At 44.7% G+C, this 24,060-nt stretch overlaps 1 protein-coding gene across 1 annotated transcript, besides 16 other annotated features; it reads right to left on the bottom strand.

The window, feature by feature from the left end:
- Positions 1-2,018: 2,018 nt before the first annotated feature.
- On the bottom strand, positions 2,019-23,786 carry PVX_083085 (hypothetical protein, conserved; the record flags this gene model as incomplete). Its single annotated transcript, XM_001614166.1, has 1 exon — positions 2,019-23,786. One exon carries the CDS (start codon positions 23,784-23,786, stop codon positions 2,019-2,021), a length of 21,768 nt encoding a protein of 7,255 aa, XP_001614216.1.
- Positions 6,457-6,476: a microsatellite.
- Positions 6,477-6,521: a microsatellite.
- Positions 6,769-6,813: a microsatellite.
- Positions 10,966-10,992: a microsatellite.
- Positions 12,011-12,049: a microsatellite.
- Positions 12,864-12,883: a microsatellite.
- Positions 12,890-12,946: a microsatellite.
- Positions 13,379-13,399: a microsatellite.
- Positions 15,420-15,484: a microsatellite.
- Positions 15,527-15,575: a microsatellite.
- Positions 15,779-15,826: a microsatellite.
- Positions 16,045-16,081: a microsatellite.
- Positions 16,376-16,396: a microsatellite.
- Positions 16,631-16,657: a microsatellite.
- Positions 19,654-19,679: a microsatellite.
- Positions 20,491-20,510: a microsatellite.
- Positions 23,787-24,060: the final 274 nt, after the last annotated feature.

Below are 24,060 nucleotides of genomic sequence, written 5' to 3'. Positions count from 1 at the left end.
CACAAAAAAATGTTCAACGTAGCAAGTAATTGCCACACTTGGCCTAATGATTATGTCAATTTTGTGGAAAAACAAAACTGTATAACAATATCGCCATTTATGCAAAGTTGCGATGAATGGCACAAACGATGTTTTACGCCAGAAGTGTTTGCAGGCCCCCCTATTAAACTGTAATTGCGTATTTTCCTTTTTTACGCTGAAAAAAAGGAAGTTATATATATAGTGGGGAAGTACACCTCTTTGAAACCTTCGTTTTCTGAGAATTTACGATAACAACGGTTTTTCCGCATTCGCTTTGGCCACTTCGCTTTGGCCACTTCAATTTGACCACTTCACTTTGGCCACTTCACTTTGGCCACTTCAATTTGCCCCTTCGTCTTCGCCTTATTCTTTTTTTCCACTTCGAATTTTTTTTTTCAATTTATTGCCACTCCCTCCCTTTTTACCTTACCTTGCAAAACTTTTTAACCAAAACTGCTCTTCCAGTTAGCTATTTCGAATTGATGTGGCTAAAAAATTATGAACTGTTCAGGCAATTTTTGGAAGTGCGAAAAAAAAAAAAAATGTGTTAAAAGTGAGGCAGCAAAGGAATATACTAATTATGCAAAAGTGTATGCATAAACGCAAGTATAATTGTGCGAATAAACGTACGGCCAAATGTGCGCATATAAACGCACGTACATATGCGGTCTGCGTTTTATGTACATGGGGGCAGGCGCCATTTGGCCGCGCACGAATTTTCCGCTTTTATTCACCGCAAATAAGCAATACACCCAGAAGGCATACGCGCCAAAGTTTTACTGCTAACGAAACACATGGTTGCGCAACTGACCAAAGGCGGAAAAACACGTTTCATGCGTAATGATAGTGAAATTTCCAGCGAACAAAGGAGCAAATGTTCTGTACGTATCATTTGTTGCCCGAGCGGAGAACTGGTTAATGGCAATAATTACAGCCAATATGCGAAATCAGTACAGTACAGTGCAGAAATATGCGCGCAAGTGACACAACCGTTGGCGGTGTGTATATTACGTACACACACGCAATTTAAAAAAAAAAAATTGCACACACGTTATTTATTGGTGAATGTACTACTTTTAAAAAATTTTACAATACTGTAAAATAACCTTTTCAAATTGTTCTATTTTTTTCTATGTTCTTTCTCAAAGGTGAACGTTTTAGTGAAATTTGTTTATTTCAAATTTGCCACACTTTGGAAAAAAAAAAGAAAAAAGACAACTTCTTTAAGGATGAAATTGTTCTGGGTGACGCAAAAAGGTGGGGATTACAAATTATACACTCCACTTCTACAAAAAGGATAGGTGAAGCATACCTGTTAAAATGTTCGTCGAAATTTTAACCACACCTTTGGGTGACTCTGTAGCAATGCAGAAGCTTATTCGATGCACATTTAACTTGTAACATAGTGTACTACTTAATTGTGTTTTGCAAAATGCACAAATGGGTTTAACAAAGGGGGGAAAAAAAAAGAAACATTCACAATGGTTTTTAAAAAATGTATCATTTTGATACGAACGAGATGGCTAATAAGAAAGCAACAAGGCCATCATATAAAATAACAAACTGGGTAACCTGGAGAAGTGGCTGCACAGCTAGGTGAAAGACACTTGCTAAATGAACAAATATTTAGTGACAAAAAGGTGTAAGGAAGGGACAAACGGGATGGGGGAAAAAAAAAACAAAAAACAAATACGGAACAAAGAAGGAACAAATGAAGGGTTAAACTTTAGCATAACAAAATGGAGCGCAATATGACGTAAAGGAGCCAATCACACACGTTAACTTCCAGACGTGGCAACACTAATACTGTGTGCAATTTTGTACACGTTGGTTCTTAGCTATGGCCCAGATTTTACGCTTAAGGGAAACACACATATATATCTGCGGGGTACCATCGTGTGGTGTGTCCTCACAGAGCAGCCTCTCTTCTCTGCGCGTTTGTACATTTTGATGACTCCCAAATGGGTGCAACAAACTGTGCAATTTTGCTCGTGCGTCTAATTGGCAGTTTTTAAGTAGTACGGGGATTTATGCACCAAAAAGGATAGGAGGAGGGAAAAGGCGTGCAGGGCAACTTCCTTCGATTCGCACTTAACCAATTTTGAAATATATAAAAATTTTTTTCTTTTATGTGTATGATGTTTCCTTGCGTGTTTTTTCTTATGTTTCAATTTGTTGATGTTTCTGGAGTCTTCACCAATGTGCACATCATTATGTTGGCATGGATGGAAATCTTTTTTCTTTAATCTGTTCTTTTGTTCACCCCTTGGGAGGGGGTGATCGCCCAGCTTTTGTCCCTTTCCCGCGCGGTTGCTTGGACGACCGCTTAGGCGACCGCTTGGACGACTACTTGGGTAGTTCTTTTCCCTCGCGCGGCAATTATCTCCATCGTGTAGTGGGTCTTCCTCTCCGTCACTTCGTCTATTGGCCCCTTTTTTGGTGTAGTAGTTGTTCGCTTTGTGGTGCGCCTTGCACAGTTCGGCGGGCGAGGCGCGTCTGCCATGGTCACAGTGGTTATCGGCGCGGTGGTTATGGGAGCGGTGGTTATCAGCGCGATGGTGATTGTTTGTGTGTTGATCTCCGTGGTGGTGATCCCTATGGTGGCGATCTCCGTGGTGACCATTATGTCGGTCATGTTGGCCTCCCTCCCTCGGGCTGTCGCTCTGGTCCGCGTCGTGGTAGGGCAGCTGCTCATCCCTGAACTGCTTCTTGAAGTACCTCTCGTAGGTGTTTTTCCGCATAATCTGCTTCAGCCTGTAGTTGGAGTCGTCCTTTTTCCGGAAGGAGAAGCTCCTGAACTTGTGTTTGCGGTGGGATCTCTTCACCTTATACACAGATCGGTAGAGTATCCTGATGTAGTAAGACGGTTTGAAGTCTCCCAGCTGTCTGTACTTTTGCGGATAGAAAAATGTGTGAAAGTTCCACTTGGATTGAACTGGCTGGTCATCATCTTCCTTAGCCCCTGCGCTAAAATTCGACTGCTTGCTTTTTATTTTGTTTTTATTTCTACTCAATAAGGAAAGCTTTTTCTTCCCCTGGCCATGGTCCACCTGGATTAGCAGAATGTCCACTTTGATGATGCAGTTGGTGAAGAGGGACCAGAGCAATTTATCCTTCTGGCAGTAACCCACTTCTTTGTTGTTAACCCAGAGGAAGCTTTTTATGCTGCTAGCGCTGTTGTCTTTGAAGGAGTATAACGGAATGACAGCTACAATGTTTTTTTTCAGAAATTCTTTTTTTTTTTTTTTTTCATTAATGATATGATTAGAGAAGGAGAGGGGGTACTCGTAGTTGACAAATTTGGCGTACTCCTTAATGACGCTCATTTTTTTTGGCCTGACGACCGATTTCATAGTTACCGTTTGTATTTGATTTAATGTGCCAATAAACAAAAAGGTGAAAAAGGAGAGGATGCTGTTGAATAATCCGAAGAATAGGCTGCTAAACCCGCTGAACAAACCATAGAGCATAAGTTTTGCCACTGAAAGGAATATCTTGCATTTGTCTTTTTCCTTTTTTCGAAAGCCTTTAATCTTTTTGATGGCCATGAATGGTTTATAAATGGTATTGACGCAGCTGATGGTGAGGATGTTTACAAAGGACTGGCACCCGTAGCATATGCCCTCCGCGCAGTTGGATGGTTGGTCTAGAATTTCATTTTGCAAAACATTGCTATTTGTGACGATGCTGAAATTATCTGCATTTCTAGAAAATCGTTCGAAGCAGGTGCTCCAACTTCCACACAGTCTACTGACCCCTTCGAGCATCCCTGATAGTAAGCTCTTTCCAAATCGCCCCAAAATGTTAAGAAGTAAAATACAAAATAGGAAAGGAAAAGAACAAGAATCTAAGCTTTTTCTTAAATCCTTAATGAAGGTATTGTAGCCCTTTTTCCAATGCTTATAAATTATTAAAGGATTTCCTATAAAATCTACAGCCCCTAGAACATTAAACATTTGGTTCATCCCAGGGTTTATATAGTCATTCATTATTTCGTTAAATATTAATACGTATAACGAACCGCACATGTTTTTTTTAACCTCCTTTTCGAAGTGTAAATGTGCATCACTTATATTGGGAATGTTCATTATGAGGACAACCAAAGCGTTCATCACGTTGGACTCCATTATTTCACTTTTCTTATCGTAGCTTAGACTTCTATTCTTTATGTTAATGATTAATTTAATTTCGTTTATTTCTAATTTGGAGATAAATATTTTGTCGAAACTGATTAGGTTATTTTTCAGATTAATATTTTGGATCTTCTTCAAGATGCGCTTCCTATTGTTGAGCAAATTTTTGTAATACTTCTCGCAGGTGTGCAGGTACTTGAGTCTTTTTTCGTTGAACATCTCCGAGTTGTAGTCCCTCCTGAGGTTTCTTCGTTTCTCATCATTTAGGGTGGCAACCTGGGTTGGCGTTCGTTCTGCCCCCTGGGGGGGAGCATACTCACGGCGGGCCTTCCCCCCAACTGAGCGGTTGCCTGATGAAGTAGCTGCCCAGTTGCCCGATAAATTAGCCGCCCAGTTGCCCGATAAATTAGCCGCCCAGTTGCCCGATAAATTAGCCGCCCAGTTGCCCGACAAATTAGCCGCCCAGTTGCCCGACAAATTAGCCGCCCAGTTGCCCGACAAATTAGCCGCGCTGTTCCCTGCTGCTTTTTCTGCGGAGTTCCCCGCGGGGTGGCCCCGCTCAGCCTGCCCATCCCGGTCGCCACCTCCCGTGGCTGCCTTACCTCCGGGGCGCCCCCAATTTTTGTACTCATTTATCATGCTGATGTAGGCCCTCACGTCGGGCACCTCGTTGTCCGATTTGTTGCAAAACGTGTTGGCGTGGAAAATGTTGCTGCTCGCCGTTTCGCCGCGGCTCCCCTTCCCCGTTCCGCTCTGCTTCTTCGTCCGTTCCTTCTGCTGCTTCTGCTGCTTCTGGTGCTCCCCCGGCTGCCCCTCCTGCTTCCCATTCCGCATGGCGCTAAACTTGAAGTTGGCTATTTGTTCGTACAAGTGGTAGTCCTTCAGAATGTAGTGCTTGATGAGCTCCTCCACCGGGCCCATGTTCTGCTTGTACTCCAGGCTGTCATAATCGGCATCCCTCAATTCGATGTTTTTCTCCAAGTTGAGCGAATTATAATTGGTCAAATCGAAATCTAAGATTTTTAACAGTTCGTCCAAGATCTTCAAAATTTCGATGATAAAATAGGAGTCCACATTTAGGCTCAGGGGGGAGAGCTTAATATTTACATCTGACAGCTCGAGGAAGTTCTTCATGTTTCCTCTCTTCTGCTTCACTATAGTTACGTCCAAAACGGAATTATGTTGTGCGTAGAAAAAGGAGGGGATAAACATTTTGTAAGAATTAGACAAGGGGTTATTCGTGTTTGGACTGATTAGCAAATTGTCTTTCTCGAAATAGGAGTAATCTTCGCAAGATTTATTTTTTGTAATTCCCATCGGACTTAACATATTCCTAGAATTCGTTTTGCACAACTCATTTTGGTCCTTAAGGTGATGGGTGAAGATGTCACTTGATTTGCCCCTCTTGGAGCGGTAAAGGGTGGTCCTATCCTCTGTGGGTGTCTTCCCCTCTAAGGTACTTCCTCCACTAGGGAGGAAGGCACTCTGGTCGTGCTGCTCCTGTGTTGAATTGTCTACTTCATGACTCTTCTTCAAATCTATAATTGGCAGCAGCACATTCTTATAATCGGTATTCTTCGTGTGATTGTCTATTTGAAGCCACCCTATGTTCAGGTGAAAAAGATCTTTATCACTCACCTGTTTGTATACGACTAAAATGTACTCCATGGAGAAGTAGAGGATTTCTTCTAAGTTGTGATTATTGATACTTAACCCTACTCCCTTAAAAATGAAATGTGCAAATATGTTTAAATTTAAAGTATCTTTTTTTTTTTCCTCCCTGTTGATCATTTTTTTTTCATACAAATCTCTAATAAGGTGGGTTACCCTCGGCCCCTTTTCAACAGAACGTGTGGTGCTTCTTTTCCTAAACAGATTCAGCAAGTGCCACCGGTTTGTCTTTTCCCGTTTCTTCAGATGTGCTCTATTTTGGGGGCTGCCCAGATCAGGTCCCCCATGTGCCTGCTGCTCGTTGGGGGTGTACTCTCCAGTTGGAGAGTGCTGCTCCCCGAGGGAGTCCTTCCCAACCTTGCGGCTCCTCTTGCGCTTGCCCTGCTTCTTGTTCCTCCCCCTAAAGTAGACATTCTTTATCTTGTTGCTGAAGACGTGTAAGGACTTGAGCAGCTTGTAATTGTGCTTACGGCTGAGGGATGCATTTCTAAAATTCAAAACGTTGCTTATAATATCGTCGTAATTCTCGAACGAGAAAATGGTCTTCCCGTTATAGGTCTTCTTAGAGCAAAGAATGTACACGAAGGCATCCCCCTGTCTCAATTTTAACAAAGTGACGTTGGTCGAGTTAGCCAAATCGATGACGTTCACATTTCCATCGTTTAAGTTTTCCACTTGTTCTGAAAATCGTTTCAAGTGAAAAATTTTGTCGTTAATAATTTTGGCATATTCGTTGTCCTTCAAGTAGTTGGTGGCCAGCAGGCTGAGGTAGTTCAGTTCGTTCTTCAGGTTAATCTTCAGCGTGTTTGCGTATCGCAGGTTGTTGCCGCGGGGGGGGCAGCGGGGGTTGTCTTGCTGGATGCCGATTTGGCTACCACTTTGGTTACCACTTTGGTTTCCCACTTTGCTACCCCCCTTGCTACCCCTTTTACTCCCCTTCTTCTCCATTTTCCCCCGTTCGCCCTTCCTGCTGGACGAAAGCAGGCCGATCTTCAGCTTCGGCTCCTTGTAGGGGTTGTAAAACGAGAAATTGAATGCATAATTTTTGAATATTTCGTCGAAGGATTTTTTCTTCTTCTTCGGGATCTTCCTCAACACCTCGGAGTGCTCATATATGCCCAGCTGCCTCAGCTTGATGTTGTATTTGGTGAGATTGAGGAGGTAAAATGGCACCACGTCGATGTCTTGGAAGCGCACAAATTTGCACCCCTTGTAGGTGGAGATCTCCATTGAGCAGCAGGTGTACTCATAAGGTATGCTACTTGTTTTGAGTAGCTCTTTGGAAATACTCGAATAAGTAACATCATTTTTGCCATGCTTTTTCAAAAGAAGATTTAGTTTTCTAAGCTTCTTTTCTTCCTTCTTAAAATTTTCATTCGATACAACTGGGTGGCGGAAGTAGATCATGCTCACTCTGGTCAGGTCGAGCACTTCCGACCAGTAGAGAAATTTAAAAGCGTCCACTTTTCTGTATTTCTTCCCCATGTTATTTGGCCTCGTCTCATTTGGATTGTCTCTCTCTGGGTCTTCCTTCGCAAGGGAGTTTCGCACACCTATGCTGCAGGTGCTTTTGGAGGATGACGACTGCTGCTTGAGCATGTGGTGGTTGGCCCGCTCGATGTCCACGAGGACGCTCAGCTTCTGCGAGATGTCATTCAGGGGGGTAGCAGCGAGGCGCTGCTCGGCGGGCGACTCGCAGTTGGGAGGCGGTTCACAATCAGCGGCGAAGTCACATTTCCTTTTGGAATCATCCCCCCCTGCGCAGTCCTCCTGCTTTCCCCCCCCCAAGAGCTTCTCATTCTCATTCTCATTCTCCTTCTCCAAATTTTCCAAGTAGAGCTCCTTCTGCAAATAATCATCAATGAGGTAGTTGAAGCTGTTTTCAAAAATGCCGCAAATTTTCAGCATGGCTTTCTTCTTAGACTGCGGGTGAAATTCCACGTAAGCCCCGGGCTCCAAAACGCTGTACCTAAAGTAGGTGTAATTTTTAATATACTCCTGAAAGACAATATTCATTTTGGTGTTGTTTATTATAACTATGTAGGGTAGGATCTCCATAACTGTGGTTCTAAAGAATGGCATGGGGGCGATGGACATGTATACGCTGTACTTCAACTGAGGCATATTTTTATTTTTGTTTGAGCAAGTCAGTCTAGTGATGGACAAATCTGTTATCCTAAAATCTTCAGACTCTAGCGGTTTGTTAATATTACTTCCGTAGAAGAAGCAGTTCCCTTTTGTCCTTTTCATTTGGTAAAACAGATTCGATGTGCTCCTACTTATCATGTGTACACTGTCCGGTTCGACCTTCCCCGGGTGGTCATTCTGGACGGGGTGACCGCTGTTCTGTGGTTCTCCCTCCTGTGGGGAAGCGTCTTTCTCTTCAGATTTTACTTGTTTGTTCTGCAGCAGGTGACTACTCCTCCTAACAATTCTGCGATTCCCCTTTTTGATTATATTTCTGGTCCTTTTCAGCTTCTTCCTTCTGATCATAAATTTCTTTAGGGGGTAGTTGACCCAGTTTTTTACCTCCTTGAGCGTTTCATAGGATATAACCACTCGGTTCCTCCTCATGGCAAATTCGCAGGGCAGTAACTTCCGCACATACGGCTCGATCACTATCATGTTATCATTGTTTATCCTTTTTAACGTAATGGGGTAGTTCAATCGGTTAATTACACAAGCGGAGACGAAAAATGTACATGACACGGAATATGTTCCGTGGTGAATTTTTTCCAAGGAGATGTCTTGGTATCTGTTTTTGCCTGTTTCGTAGAATTCGTTGAATATGGCCCATATGGTTAGCTGTTTTTGTCCCTCCTCAAATTTGGACGATTTATAATTTTCTCGCTTCTGCTCGAGCGGCTCATTCTTCCACTTCACGTTGTTCAGGTCTGCATATTTTGCGTAGTCCTTTATTTCGCCGAGGGCCACCGTGCGCGCGTGTGTGTAGAGGTCCTCCCTCCGCGAGGGGTCGTCCGCCAGGCTCCGACTGGAGTAGTTCCCGTGGTTTGCGGCGCCGTTGCGGTGAGAGTCTCCGTTGTGGTGAGAGGCACCGTTGTGGTGGGAGCCGCCACCGACCTGCAGTGCACCCTCGGCGAGGTCGCCCCCGCTCGAGCTGCTCCCATCGGGGGAGCTCCCCACAGTGGCCCCCTGGTTGGGGAACTCTTCCTCCGCATAGTCAAGCGAGAAGAACGACGCCATGTCGTCATTCGCCTCCTTCTCGAGGATTATTTTCTCCCGCCCCTTCTTATGAGGGTAGTTAATGGATATACTCCTCGAATTGTACCCATCAAAGGAGATGTTTATATTGTGAGGAACGAAAGGCAGCTTTATACTTTGCCCCGGGTTAATCCTAATTTCGTGTATGTTCTTACTGCCTTCTTTTTTTATAGTAACGATGAAATTGGTTTCTTCCATGTATATTTTCCCGTTTGCATTTTCCCCATTTTGGCTGTTTTCCTTTTTTTTATTTTTATATATGAACACATTTTTATCATTATTAACTTCTTTGAGCAAAATTTCTTTGTCCTTCATCTGGATCATTTCTCCACTGTGTGTGATTCGCGTCAGGTTCGTTTTTTTCTCCTTCAGGTTTTCAAAAAAGAGGATGCTTCTTTTGGGGTCTTCCCTCTTCTGCTCGCTTTTGCTGCCTTTATCATGTGGGTATTGCTCAGTAAAACTCTCCACCTCAATTGGAGAGGTGTCTACATTGCCATCCTGCAAACCATCCATGTTACAGCGCTCTTGACTTGTATTATGCACATCCGTTTGGGCCGTTTGATCGGCGTCACTTGGGGAGAGTCGCTCACTGGAATGGAGTTGCTCACTCGAGGGGAACTCCTCACCGCGGCAGCATCGGTCGCAGGCACTCTCATCGGGTCTTCTAACGTAGGAGTCGCCCACAGAAAGGGACTGCTCACTACCAACGGAGGTCTTCTGCGTATTGGAGCGCTCCACAGATGGGAAAGTGGTATACGTGCTAGTGCTCTTTTTCAAACTCTTAGAGGACTTTGGTTTGAACACCTCATAGGTGAGACACATGGTTCTAGGAAGCCCATTATTAATCATCAGGGCGTGATCGATGCTTATTTGGAAAAAATTATGAGCGTCCTTCTTATGTAAAACGTAATTGGGATTGTACACGCTGACGATGGTGGACGTGAAGTAGACCTCCTTCAAATTCATGTAATTTAAATTGTAAGTACTGGACATATTTTGCCTATTTTTATTCCCCTCTTTTGATAAAACGTTATTTTCTTTTAGCAGGTGATTTCTTAGCCTAATTATGGACGGCTTGAATACCTTCGCTGTGTCTGCAAAGAAAGGAGAGTGGTAGTTTAGCATATTATCGAGCGTCCCCTTTGCGCACATGTAATCTGCATTCCGAGGGTCATTCAAAAAGTCATATAAATCCTGTTGGTGTATTTTTTCATTCTGTATTGAGAGCCATATGAATGCATTTTCTGCAACTAGCCAGTACAGCGGTATGGGGATTAGTTTATTACTATTGCTCCCTATTTTTATGAGATCCAACCCGCCTTGCGCATTCGTTTGCTCCTTCTTAAAGTACTCATTAAGCTGTGCCTGCTCCTCAAAATTGTCCTTATCATAATCGTACAAGGAGGTTTCATACGCGGAACTGTTGCTTGGCGTGCTTTCCATGGAGAAGATCGAATTGGAGAGCGACGACACGGTGATGTTGGAGAGGTCCGTCATGCTGAGCGATGTGGACGCCGTTTTTTTAGCTATGCCCAGGGGGGGGGACGTCAAAGAGGAGGATGAGGAAGCGGCAGAGGAAGAGGACGAAGCGGCGGAGGAGGAAGCTCGGGAAGACCTCTTGGCGAAACTGAAAAACGAGTCATTTATGGACATAATATTTCTGTACGGATTGGCTTGCCCGGAAAAGTCCCCAACCTTTTCGCGCGAGAGAAGACCATGTTCATACTTGCTAATCCTTTTACGTCTGGTCTTTTTAAAAACCCTCTTCATGTATATTTCTTTAATCTTTTTTTTGATAAATCGCTTCTGCAATTCATGCTTCTGCTTGCTTTTTTTTCCTCTTTTTTTTTTCTTCCTCTTATATTTCAGAGGTGCTAAGGAGCTGAATTTGATGTCCCCCGAGATGTAATGCTCCACGGAGGACAGTTTCATTAGTGGGAATATATTCTTAATGCACTTCCTTCCATATAAGTAGGACTTATGTTGAATGTAGTTAATGGCTTTCTCTTTGCTATTTGCACTTTGATGGTAGGGGCCATTCTGCTCGTTCGTGTGTGTCCAACTGCTCCGTACATCAGTACTGTTAATTGTCTTTTTTTTTTTTTTTTTAGTCCTCTCCTCACTGAGGGTGTTATTTTCTTCTACACTATGTTGGATGAACTTTTCAATTTTTTTGTCAATTTTTAGCGTGTACGTTGGTGGGGGGGACGGCACCGTATTGTACTTGTGAAAGTATTCTTTAAAAATGCCACTCCGGTTTGAATTTCCCGGTACCGATTTGAACACATAGAGGGGGAAATCCGTGTTGTTCTTTACAGCCACGATGGATGAAAGGAAGAAGTCATATTCTTGTTTTTCCTCATGACTGATTCGGCTACTTGTTCGGAAAAAGATAAACAAATGATTGCGTGGTTGTGGAATGTTCGCAGGCTTCCACACCTCTTCTTTATTTGTGTTAGTATACCTCTTCGAGGTGTAGTTGGAGGGATATACAGTATGGTAATTGCTCTCAATGGATAAGTTTTCCATTTCTAGGAGCTGCTCATTGTATAGCTCTTCCTCCACCTGTGCGTTTATATTTGGAGGTAGTCTCCTCTCCGGAATGACCAGCCGGATGATGTCCTCATTTTCGCTACCCGTGTTGAGTATGCTTGATGGGATGTCATAGATATAATTAAGTAGCCTAAATCTGATTAGAAAAAATTTCACCTTTCCATTTTCGTGCGTGGGCAAATCGAGCGATTCGTTATTGCTTATAATTTTCCACTGGTACTTGAGTGCATTGCTGCTGTGCGTGGTGGACGTGTCTGAGTGCTCCCCGTTTATGTAATTCTGCTCGGAAGAGGAATCGTTTTTTTCTTCATCTGGTGAGCGATCATTCCTGCTTCTTCGCTTGGTTGCCACCCCCTCCTTTGGCAAAGCGGCGTGTCGGTTAAGTGCACTTCTCATGAACTTCTTCTTTGATAGCCTATCGATGGTGGACAGGAGGATGCTCTGCTTATCATCGCCATGGTGTACCCCCCCGAAGGAGTTCCTGCCTACCTCCGAATGGAGACCCTCCCCGTCCTCGTAGCACAAATCGTTCTTCTCCTGTATGGTGCATATGGCAATAGGCTGACCAAGCAGATTATTAATCTTGCAAATGTTATTCATTTCGAGTCTCTTCTTCCTCTTAATGTAGTTAAACAATTTAATGTGAAGCATCTGCTCCGAGGCGGAATTGGTCTTATCCACATTAAATTCGTTTTCATATTTGGCTAGATAATCCCCTGGGTACTGGCAGGAGTACTGGTAATTTCTTAGGAGCTTTTCCAAAATGAACTCTCCAAAGATGTACGTGTCTAGGGATCGATTTACACTATTTAGGACGTCAAATCGGTTGTACCTGAAGAGGATATGATCATTTGTCAGCAGAGGAACATCCTCATACTGCTCATCATGCATGACGTCGTAGCACTTTAGCCAACACATGGATGTGTGCGTGTCATCCATTTCGCTGACGTTTTTCTTCTCCGTGTTATTGTCTTCATATTCTTTTTGGTACATCACATTATTTGTATGCACATTTTTGGAAGAGACTTCTTCATTTTTATCGTTTTTTCCCCCCTGGGGAAGTTTCTTCATGTTCCTCTTCTTGTCTATCTCGTTTATGTGCCTCCCCAGCAGCAGCCGCGTCCTCTGCGTTATGATGGAAAAAATGACACTGCAGCAGAGGGAGAGGATATTATCCAGAAAGTTAAAATTGAAGTTGATGTTCAGCCAGGAGAAGTAATAGTACAAATGTATGGGAGACGTTAGGTCCTTTTTCACGGCTATAATTTCTACGCGCACAGGTTCGACAAATGTTTGGTAGGAATTTTCCTTCTTGTTGAAATTTTCACAGTACACCAGAAATTCTACTTTGCACTCCACATTTTTGCTCTTTTTATTTTCCTTGTAATTGTGTATGTCTGTAAATATGTACTCGTTGTTCATGAAGATTTCATTTCCGTTTTGGTATTTTTTATTTTCGTTTTTTAATTTCGGGGAGGTGTGCTTTGCGGCGCTCTCCATAGGGTTGGGGCGGTTCAGTCGGTCTAGTCGGTCCACTGGGCCCATGTGATCCACTTCCGTTTCCTTTTTCTTTAGAAATACCCTCTGGAATATTTTCTTTACTTCCACGTTGAACTGCTCGATGTTCTTTGCGAAGTTACTCCTATCGAATAATTTTCTCCACCCCTTGTGTTCCCCCCTGCTGGGAGTCGCTCCCGCTTCTTCTCTGCACCCGTTCCAGTTCGGCAAGTCCTTTTTCAAATGGTTTTCTGTGGCTCCATCTGGGGGAGCTTCCCCCCCCTGTGCGCTCATAGCATTGGCGATGTCGTCCATCACCCTGGTCATGTTGCTCCCCCTCCGATGGTCACTCTGCTCATCAGTTTTGCTACACAGGTATATTTCACTTTTGTTCTCATTTGGGCGTTTCAACTCAGGCGGGGTGGAAGCTGACGCCGTTTCGCCACTTCTCCCCCACGCTCTGTGCGAGTTCTCACGTGAGTACAGCTCCCCATATGATGCCCCGTCCAACTGGGCATTCTTCCCTCTGCCAATTTTGCCTAAACCGTAGGGAGAGACCTCCACGCTGCTGCCCAAGGGGATGTCCCCTTCGAAACTCATTTCGTCCCCCAGGCAGTGCGTCGTCATGCCACCCTTTCCACTTCTCCCGGGGGAGAGGTCCCCTCGGTCATCCAGCAACTGGGAATCCGCCCCTCCCGCTACTCCGCCGCTTCCTCCGCCGCTTCCTCCGCCGCTTACCCCACCCTGCTCATAAACGTTTAGGGAGTACAAATGGAAGGCAAAATACTCGATGACGAAATTTAGAGAGCACCTATTGTAGGCCGTGTTCGAGTCCCACACTTGCAAAATGATCACATCGAAATTGACGTTGCAGTTCATTTTGATATTTTCCACAAAATTCATCATCAGCATGTTGAGTGTGTTGGAGTCTAACGGGTAATCCACCTGACTCTTAGCCCTTTCGTGAGAATCCCTCTGCGGGAAGTTCGCGTCATCCTTTTTTACGATGTGCTTCCCCGAGTTGTGTCTAAATAGGTGTTCACCGTCCGGTAGGTCAAATCGATTCTTTTCATTTTGGCTAGCTATGACACTTTTTATGGTTCGAAAGGTTTTTACCCCTTTGGGGTTACCCCCTCCAGCGGATTTCACTCGACGGAATCGATTAGAGTGAATTTCACCTCTAGGGGAGAGACAAAAGCTGACGAATAATCTGCTCAGTTCGTCTTTCTTGAAGGAGCGGATTTCTTCTTCCAACTGGTGGCGATTCGAAAGGGGTACCTCCGAGTCACTCAGCGAATACTCACTAGACATGGCACTTGTGGAAGTATCCATCACATTGAAATAGAAGCTATCACTGAGCATTAGCTCAGTTGATTGGTTGAAAAAATGATCGTTCGTGGATGTAACTCTTAGGAGGAAGTCCTCTTCCTCTTCCTTCTCCTTTGATGAGCACAACTCTATGAAGTAGGTTGAAAAGTCAAATACTATGTTGCATAGCTGGTTGAGTAGCGTTAGCGCGTTAGAATCTACATTCAGAATGATGGGTTCGAAGGAGCAGTTGACGTCTATCCCTTCCACTTCGTTTTGCACTAGTAGGCTATCCTTCTGTGCAATTTTTATACTCGTTATTTTATTTATTCCTAAACATCTTTCTATCAATATTTCTGGGCTTGAAATTTTCATTTCGAAATTTAGGTTCACTCTGCATGGCTGTAGGAGGATGTTATTGTACGGTACGTTGTTCCAGTCGATGTAGGCCCTGAGGAAGGGGCTTTTTGTGACTGGTCTGCTGATTGCACTCGTAATTTGGGAGAGAAATATATTCATATTTAGGATGCAGGGGAGGTATGATGACATTTGGCTAATCAGCTGCATGAATCTGCTTCTCACGAAGTCGTTTGCGTCTAGTACTTTGTTCAAATTGGAATGGCCCAGCGCGTCCATCACTCGGATTTTTAGTGCCTCCATTTGCTCATTGGGGTTATCTTTCCTTTCCGGGTTGCTCGAGTTGTTGCTGATCGTTTGGCTCCTTCGGGCGAACTCCCTGCTGGGGGTGTCCCCTAGCCAGGGTGCCTGCGAAGAGGAATCGTCACCACCACCGCGGTTGCCACCACCACCGAAATCATCACCACCGTTACGGCCCCGCGCGGCTTCCCTTTCCTTCCCCCCCGCTTCTAAACTCTCCTTGTAGAGCAAAAAAAAAATCACAGACTTGAGGCACCCCTTCGTGGCCAAAACGTAGGGCTTGTCGATGTTGGCGCCTTTGCACCACTTCATTTTTTCGCGAAATTTGAACCCGCCCGTTTTTCTCTCCCCCCCTTGATGGTTCTCACGTTTGTCATTGGGGTGTTCCCCATCGGGGTACTCTCCACATGGGTATTCTCCATAGGGGGGGGATCCGCCCCCCTCCAGCTCGTAACGATTGTGGGGATCGCTCCCCTTGCGTTTTTTTTTCCCCCGGGCAGCTTCCTTCCTCCTGCGGCTGCTAATCGTTTTTTTTTTCCATTCGTTCGCTTTATCGGCCGCACTTGTCTTCCTCGTTTGTCTCCTTTTCATTTTTTTCCCTCCGTTGGGATATGCCTTAATGGCCTCCTCGCTCAGCAGGTAGGAATTTTTCCTTTTCTGCGGAACCCTAACAGGGTCTAAAGCTACCCAAAATTCGAAATAATTAATTTCGATGTCTACATGCACGTAGGGATATGCTTTGCTTTTACAAACTTCCTTTGTGTAGGCAGTGTAGTTTAGATTTTTTGAGTGGAGGCAATTCTGGCAGCTGTTTAGTTGGTCCCAATGGCCAAATGGTATGCTTCCTCTTTGCGTACTATCAGCGTGACAGTCAACGGGGTAATTCTTCTGCGGTAGTAGTAGCTGCTCATTTGTGGGGGACCATTTGGAGCTACTGCCTCGCATCATAGAGTGGGACCCACTGTGGGGAAATTGCTTCCCTCTGTGGAGATCACCCTTTACACTGTCGGAAGTTAAAATCTTTTCGACGTTTTTTTTTTTATTTATTTTGTTAAAGGTATAATTAAAAAAGTAGTTTTCGTGAAATAGGATTTCCTTCAAAGTGGTGTTAATGCCCTCCTGATTTTCAATGATGATTGTGTTGTACTGGTCGCAACATATCGATTTGTCGTCTGTTATGAGGTAGTATTTCTCTGTTGGGTCATCCCCCGCGTCGGTGTAGGTTACCTCCCCATTGGGGCTGCTCCCCATTTCGTTGCACTGGAACATAACACTGTATCGGTTAACCAAACTGTCCACCGCAATTTTGTAGGTGCCTTTCCCAGAGACAATTGTGTTGCTATGCTTAATGGAGAGAACGTCGTAGTTTATGTGTTGGACCTTTTGCAGGTAGTCCAAATGGACGTCTTCACTTTCGTCAAGTTTTCGGTGGATGCCCTCGTCAATTGTGTTCATCTGGGGCAGCAACTCATTAACGCTTAGAACCCACGTTAGGAACTCATCAACGATTTCCCAAAATATCTTCACCTTTGTCCTGTTTAATATAAATTTGAAGGTGTGGTTGTTCTTGAATAGGTAGCCAAAGTAGAGCAGCACCAGGTGCGTCTTTTCGAGGTCCGGCAAATCGATGTTGCTTATGGAGTAGTCCAGAAAGGTGTCCTCCGTTTCGATCATGTCGCTGCTCTTCGGGGGGTCCCCCCTGGCCCCGCTCGCCCCTTTCAGCAGCTTGCGTGGTTTCCCGGAACGGGGGGGCCTCTCCCCATTAGGAAGCCTCTCCCCATTTGGGAACTTCTCCCCGCTGCGAGACTTCCCCCCGTAGATGCACTCCGCCCTGTCGTCGCCTAACCCACTACGGTCGACAACCTTCAAGTCGCTGTGATAAATGGAGCTCATGCTGAGCAGCGTGATGTTCGTCTCGTCCCGCACGTCCACCCCATTCATAGAGTATAAAATGTAGGTGAAGTTATTTTTCTCCACTTTTGCAACAAAAAATATATCAGAAAAAATGAAGGTGCACAGCGGAATGGCATACTGCATACTGTTGAACATGTTTTTTTGCATATTTTCGTTAAGTGCGATGAAGTTTTTGTTGCAAAATAGGTCATCTTTGGGTTCCTCCATCGTGACGTTGCTTCTGTCTTTCCTTTGGAAGGCGTTCATTTCGTGTTCTCTTAACGTGCTGGTCAAATTGTGAAGCGTGTCTCCTTCCCCTTCGACGGTTATGTGTTCATCCGGGGTACTAGTCAGTTTGGCCCTATTTTTTCCCCTACCCAAGATGGAAGAAACTTTATTCTCCGAGTTGTCTCCATTTTCTGCTAACTGAAATGTGTTAAGACTCCTAAACCCGTTGGATTTGTTTCTTCTCTTTAGGGGGCTCTTCCTTTTCCAGAAGCGGATAAATATTTTTTTGATAGAGAGGGAAAAGCTGCACGTAATGCTGAAATTGTTATGCGCTAGCCTTTTTTTAATGTTCTCTATATCGATTAGCATTTTCTTCACTTTTGTTTTTTCATTGTCATCTAGCGATTCGTCACTGTCGTAGTTTTCGAGCAGGTCCACCCAGGAGTCGTCTGACGAGACGTCTGTGCGGAGGTCCTCACCGTTGCAGGGGTGGTCCGTTCGTTCCACCTGGTTAGCTTCCCACTTTTTTTCCCACTTTTGTTCCCGCTTTTTTTCCCACTTTTTATGCCTCTTTCTTTTAACCTTTTCCAATTCGCCTTTTTCCCCCTCCCCTGGGTTCTCCTCCTCGATGGGAGAAGAGGCGCCACTGTCGCGGTAACTCCTCACCTCGGTCATATTTTTGCCATTCCACAAGAGGGAGGACGCGTCCGATTGTTCACTTAACATTGTGAAGGAGCCTCCCAATTGGCTTCCCTTTTGCACACCCGCTTGGTCACATTTGGTCGTCCCTTTGGTCTTCCCCTCTGCGTCCCCCAGGTTGATGCCCTTTTCGCCGATGCTGCCCCCCAAATGGGGATCTCCTTTTCCCATGCGCGCTTCTGTAACGAAATAGTTACAGTGTTTCTCCAACCCGCCATGATACCCACCTTGGCCAAAAATCCCAGCCAAATCGGCTCTCAATTCCGAGATGGACAACTCCTGTGTGGTTCTCACGTGGCTATCACTTAGGTACCCGACGAGGGTGTCCCTCCTGTGTCGGCCATATTTGCCCGCAAGGGGGGGTCCCTTACTGGGGCTTCTTAACACGTCCGCCGTTCGGCCCTTCCTATAAGGCGGAAATTTGAAGACGGTTGACTTTTTTTTCCGAAGTGGGTATCCACCTTTGTCACAATTGCCACTTTTGTCACCTTTGTCACATGTATCACTTTTGTCGCTTCTTTTTTTTTTTTTCTTCTTTTCGCCATCCATGGTGGCGTCCCTCTGGTCGGACTTCCCCGCTTTGAGCTTTTTCCTTCTCCTTTTAGCTTTTTCACTGGGGATAGAAGGCGCGGCAGGACTGTTTGCGGCCTTTGCGGTCTTTGCGGTCTTTGCGGTCTTTGCGGTCTTTGCGGTCTTTGCGGTCTTTGCGGTCTTTGCGGTCTTTGCGGTCTTTGCGGTCTTTGCGGCCATTTCGTGTGTCTCCTTCCCTCTGCTAGGGTGCCTTCGCTTGAGGTGCACCGACCCGGCACCAGATTTTCCAAGCAAAGGAGCCACCATATTGTCCTTGTGCACATTGGTATAGGCCTTATAATATTTTTGGTTCAATTTGCACATGGACTTAATTTTCTTTTTTAGGAAAAAAATATTTCTTTTTTTATTTTCCATCTGTTGTGTGTTGTAGTGCCCATAAATGTAGGAGAAGATGAGAAAAAAAAACTCCATGTCGTAATCGCAAATATTGATATACAGATTTTCTTCGTTAAGCTTCATAATAAACATGGGGAACGTCGGATTAAATTTTAAGTGGCACAGGTGGACGGTGCAGGAGGCCTTTTCGCTCATGGAGAAAACATAATTGGAGGCTTTATCGTCGCACTTGTCGTAGTTTACCCTTTCTTCGTTACAGTAGGAGTATCCTTTTTGCATGTCTTTATCCCCCTGCGCGGCGTCGTTCCACGATTTTTTGTACATGTCGAGGAAGCTGCGGTTCTCCAGAATTTCCTCCTCCTCTTGGTACTCATTTGCACACGTTTTAAAAAAAAAGGCGCTGTACCTTTTGTCCATACAGTAGGTCCCTTTGAGGTTGCTAACGTCGTAGGACGCTCCTTTGAGGTTGCTCTTTTCCCCATCCAGGTGAGCCCGCGCCATGGAAGCATTCTTCCCGTTTTTGACCGCTGGACAGCTGGTGGATCTTAAAAATTTGTTACTCCTCTGTTTGTAATTTTCAAGAGAGGGATATTCACTATCGGGGTGGTTTTCATTTCTTTTTAAGTTAAAAATTTCGGATTTTTTTTTTTCATCAGTGTAGTTGTACTGGTTGTCATCACTACCGTCGTTGTGTTGTGCGCAATCAGGGGGGGGTCTCTGCTCATTGTTGCTGCTTTGGGAAGTGTGGCACTGGCTGCTGGTATCACTTCCTCCTGCTTCTCCATCCGATGCGGGGGTACTTCCCCTGTGGGAATTGCCATCTGCGTGGTTTCCCCTGTGGGAATTACCACCTACACGGTTCGCCCCATTCAGGTTGAAGGAAAATTTGTCCCGGGCGCCCTTCTCCCCCGCAAAGTAAACTTTACCCTTCGCATGAAATAAATTGCGGTAGGGCCTGATAAAGTTCTCATCCAAGTATGTTTTATAATTCCTAGCCGCGTGGTCCCAGTTTAAAATCCGTCTGACCTTTATCCCATCAAACTGCACGAAGAAGGAGTCATACACATTTTTGTTGGTAGCCGCCTCATCGTAAGATGCCATTCGCTGCGTTAACTGCGTAACAATTTTGACGGGATTCAAATTCAAGCTGTAGCCTTGCACCTCCGACGCCTTTCCAGATTTGGTAATGACAAAGGAGAGTACCTTCTCAAGTTCCACATCAAGAAAAAGATTCGTGTGCGTAGTGTAGTTGTCTAAAATATCGTTACAGTACCTAGCGCCCAGTTGTAAAAAATATTCCTTCTTCTTAAAAGAGACCGTTTCTTGTTTCTTCTTGGAGAGAACTTCCCTGACGTCCGAAAAGTGAAAATAGTCATCAATAAAGGAGTTAACGATTTCTCCGTTTATATTAAATATCGAATCGGCGCAGTTATGCAAAAAGAGTCTATGGTCTGGCTTCTCCAAAATGGTGTAGGACTGATTATCATATCTGAGGTAAATGGACGGATCGGACAGGACGATATTATTTAACTCACTGCAGTAGATGTTACTCTCCCTTTTTGGGAAAAAGAAAAAGTTATCTTCCACCAAAAATTTGAGCTTCTGTCTTAAGCTCCCAAAGTTTAAGGTCTCACTTTGATCCCTCGATTTTGGGTAATCATCATTACGGTTGTTATCCCTCTTCAATATGTTGTACTTTTTTAAAAACTCGAAATTATTCACGTTGAAGAGAAATTTCTTGTGGTAACTTTCGTAATTGTCCTTCTTACCTGCATTGGTCAGAATGTACAGAACGTTTATGTCCGGCTTGATGTACTTGTTGTCTAAATTTTTAACCACGAGGAGTAACGTCAGGGGGTAGAGCTCCAAATCTATGGAGTTTTTCAATTCGTGTGTGTTTGATATTTGGTTATGATAATGAATGCACTGCATGAGGAGGGCGTACGTTTTGACGAAGTTCACCGTTCTGGTGTTTACTCGGTTACTCGTTTCGACCGTCAGCAGGCAGGTGCTGTTAATGATGCAGATGTCTATGCAAATGTCTATGGTGAATATTTTTTCCCGGAAGGAGTTTTTAATTTTATTGTACACCTTTTGATTTTTCATTAAAAGTTTCAGCACGTGAATGCTCTCGTTGGCCACTTGCTTCAGTTGGTTATCCGTATCGTCTGCGCCGCTGGCTGTTTGGCCGCAATATGGGGCGGCCTTATCCGTTCGACCGCTCTTCTCCGTTCCATCGCCCCTCTCCCCTTCATCAGTGTTGGAGCGGATGCGCGCCTCCCCCACGTTGTCACCCCTGTTTGGAAGGTCCTTTGGGTCCTCCCCCGTGGTGCCGCCCCGCAACTCCACCTCCTTCCTGAACTCCTGCAGCTTGCAGAAGGCCTTACTCCTCAGCAAGTTAATAATATTTATGGAGTGCTCATTTTCGAACTGCTCGCAGAATCTCTCTGCATCGAGCTTCTCCTCCTTGGAGGTGTGCGTGTCTAGGAGCTTCAAAACCCACTTGTTTATGTAGGCAATTTCGTCTTCATGGTCCGCCTTTGCCTTCTCAAACTGGGAGAGAATTCCCGCCTTCCAAACAGCGTACGTTATAAAATTTAGGTTTATCCACTTGACGAAATTTAAAATTTGCTTATCGGAAAAAATTATTTTTATATTCTTCAAGGTGATGAAGACGCTTAGCTTGGGCAGGCACTCTTCGAACTCCTTTTCGCTTCTCCTTTGTATGCCCCAGCTGGAGAAGCAGCGGGCAAAGGGGAGCCGCCCATGGTCAGTAGGAATCAAGCTGAGATAAATTTCACCATACCCTTCAAAGCAATTCGGATTTATTATATACTCATGTTTTATATTTTTTATAAGTTGTAAAAAGAGGTAAAAAGTGTTCAATTTGTCTTTGCTTATTTTGTATGTTTTCTCGTACATTAGGTACACTGATTGTATTTTTTTTCTTTTTCTCGTTCGTATTTTTTCTTTTATTTCGTTTTTTTTTACATACTTTGTGAATTTTTCCTCCTTCTCGAATTGCGATTCTGATTCGGATGCGACGAGCGGTTGGTTGTTGCGCTGTCTACTTCCGAGTCTCTTCATTCCACCGCGCTTTCCCCTGCTGGTTGTCCTTTCCGGGTCACTCGCAAAGTTGAGATAGGCTGTACTCTCTCGATTTGCGAAAAAGGGGGAGCTTTCCCCCCCGTCTGGAATTTCCTTACAATCGTCTACCACATCGTGGTACTTGTTCGCTCCGCCAGCTGTTCTCCTATTTTGCACACGTACGTACCTCTTCTGCTTCTTCACATCTCTCAAAGGGGAATCACCACCATTTGAGGGGTCCCTACCCGGGTGGCCATTCCCACCGACGGACTCTTGGTCGGAGCCATTCTCCTTGGTGGTGAAGTACCCATCGCTGAGGATGTGCTCCTTGGCGGGGCTCACCACGTCATCACTGCCTTTGTTGCCGCCTCGACTTATCAACGTTTTATTAATAACGTTGGTGAACGAGTTTAGGGAGAAAAAGGACACCGCTTTGTTGAGGTAGTTTGGGCCTTCCTCCTTGGCATCCCCTGATGGGTGCTTGACTGGGGAGTGGATATTCACCTGTTGATTCTTCCTCTCTTCGCCATGTAAGACGAAGTCGTCCCTTTTCCGTTTCCGGTTGATCATTTCGTTTTTCTTCCCTTTGAGAACTGGATTTTCTAGACTCTCTGCAAATTTGGTGATGCAGGCAACCCAGCTGACGTCATTGTCGATGCCTAGGTTGTGCATAACTGGCAGTATTTTTTCCTCCCTTTTGGAGAAAAGGTTAAAGTTGTAAAAGTTGCTAATAGATAGGGAGCACTTCCCATCCTTCTTCCCCAAGCAGTTACCAGCGTGATCACCATTGGTGTCTGTCAGGCTTCCCTCAATAATGGGACCACCAGTCGATTTTTTAAGATCCTCCCGATCGTTTCGTAATATTTGTTCATTAATTTGGTGAATTTTTTGATTAAATTTGCTCATACTTTTTACATCCAATTCGTTCCTCCTCGTTTCTGAGAAGCTGTTCTTAACACTTTTAATAATATTTTGGAAGTCCTTCAAGTTTTCCTCATTCGATTTGATATTTTTCACTTTCTTCATGTGTTCCCCTTTGTCTCTGCGTTTGTGTGTAGCATTATTTGGGTGTTTCCCCCCCTTTTTGTGACCCTTTTTTTTCCTTTTTTTTCTTTTCCCCCTTGTCATGGTGTGTTCTTTCCCCTGGTGGGAGCCAACATCGAAGGAGCTAAAATCGTTCATGTATAAATTATCCCATTGTGTGTGGTACTTTTTGTTCATAATTTTTTTCATGTCCAGGTAGTCCATGTAGAAGCCCAATTTTTTAATCGTTATCATATTTATCATGGTGTTATTAACAAGTTCATTTTTTTTGGTGTAATAGCCGTCCCTCTTGAAGGGCAAGCCATCTTTTGGTAAGCTTAGGAACAATTCCTCGACGCTGACTCCAAAGGAAAAACAAGTGGAAGGGTTGCTCGTGAAATCTTCTATCCGTATGTGTACATTTTTCACTGAAATGTTTATATTATTAATTGCGGAGAGCAGCATTTGCCAGATGACCCCCCCTTCGATGGAGCAGACAATCGCTCTGTACTCTGACGATAGCAATGAGTTTTTTTTATTTTCTATGTATTTCTCCTTGTACAATTTGTCGTCGAAATATTTTGGCGGGATGGTTGACAGCACTAGGATCACATCTTCTATGTACACATTGATGGGGTTCTTCATGAAATAGAAAAGGGGCAAATTAATTTTGAAATACCCAATGCACCCAAAGTTTAACCTACAGGGGATGTCAATCAGATCCACAATGGACTGCTTAAGGTGGATGTTCGTTAGCTCCAGCTTTCCGCTCAGCAGGTCGCTTATCCCGAACTGCTCGTCATTTATCCCGTAGATGAAGTTCCCCAGCACTTTGTTCAGGATGTCCGACAGGAATTTCTGAAACATTTTTCCGGCGATTTGGGAGGGAGGGGTGGTTCCAGTGGGCGCGGCTGCAGGTGGCGATTCTGCGCTGCGTTTCAGAGCTGCGATTCTAAGCCGCTGTTCAAATCGCCACTCTAAGCCGCTGTCCAAAGCGCCGCTCTAAGCGCCGCTCTAAGCCGCTGCCCAAATTGGTGGTCCGACTCGAACTGCTTCGCCCCCTTGGCGCGCGTCGCACGCAAGCCTGCCAATTCGCCTCACTCAACAAGATTCCCGCGCGACGGGTGCTCACGCGTAGGTA

This window comes from Plasmodium vivax, chromosome 12 (assembly GCF_000002415.2).
Source record: "Plasmodium vivax chromosome 12, whole genome shotgun sequence".
Taxonomy (NCBI): Eukaryota; Apicomplexa; class Aconoidasida; order Haemosporida; family Plasmodiidae; genus Plasmodium; species Plasmodium vivax.
This window is presented reverse-complemented; position numbering and strand designations above follow the sequence as displayed.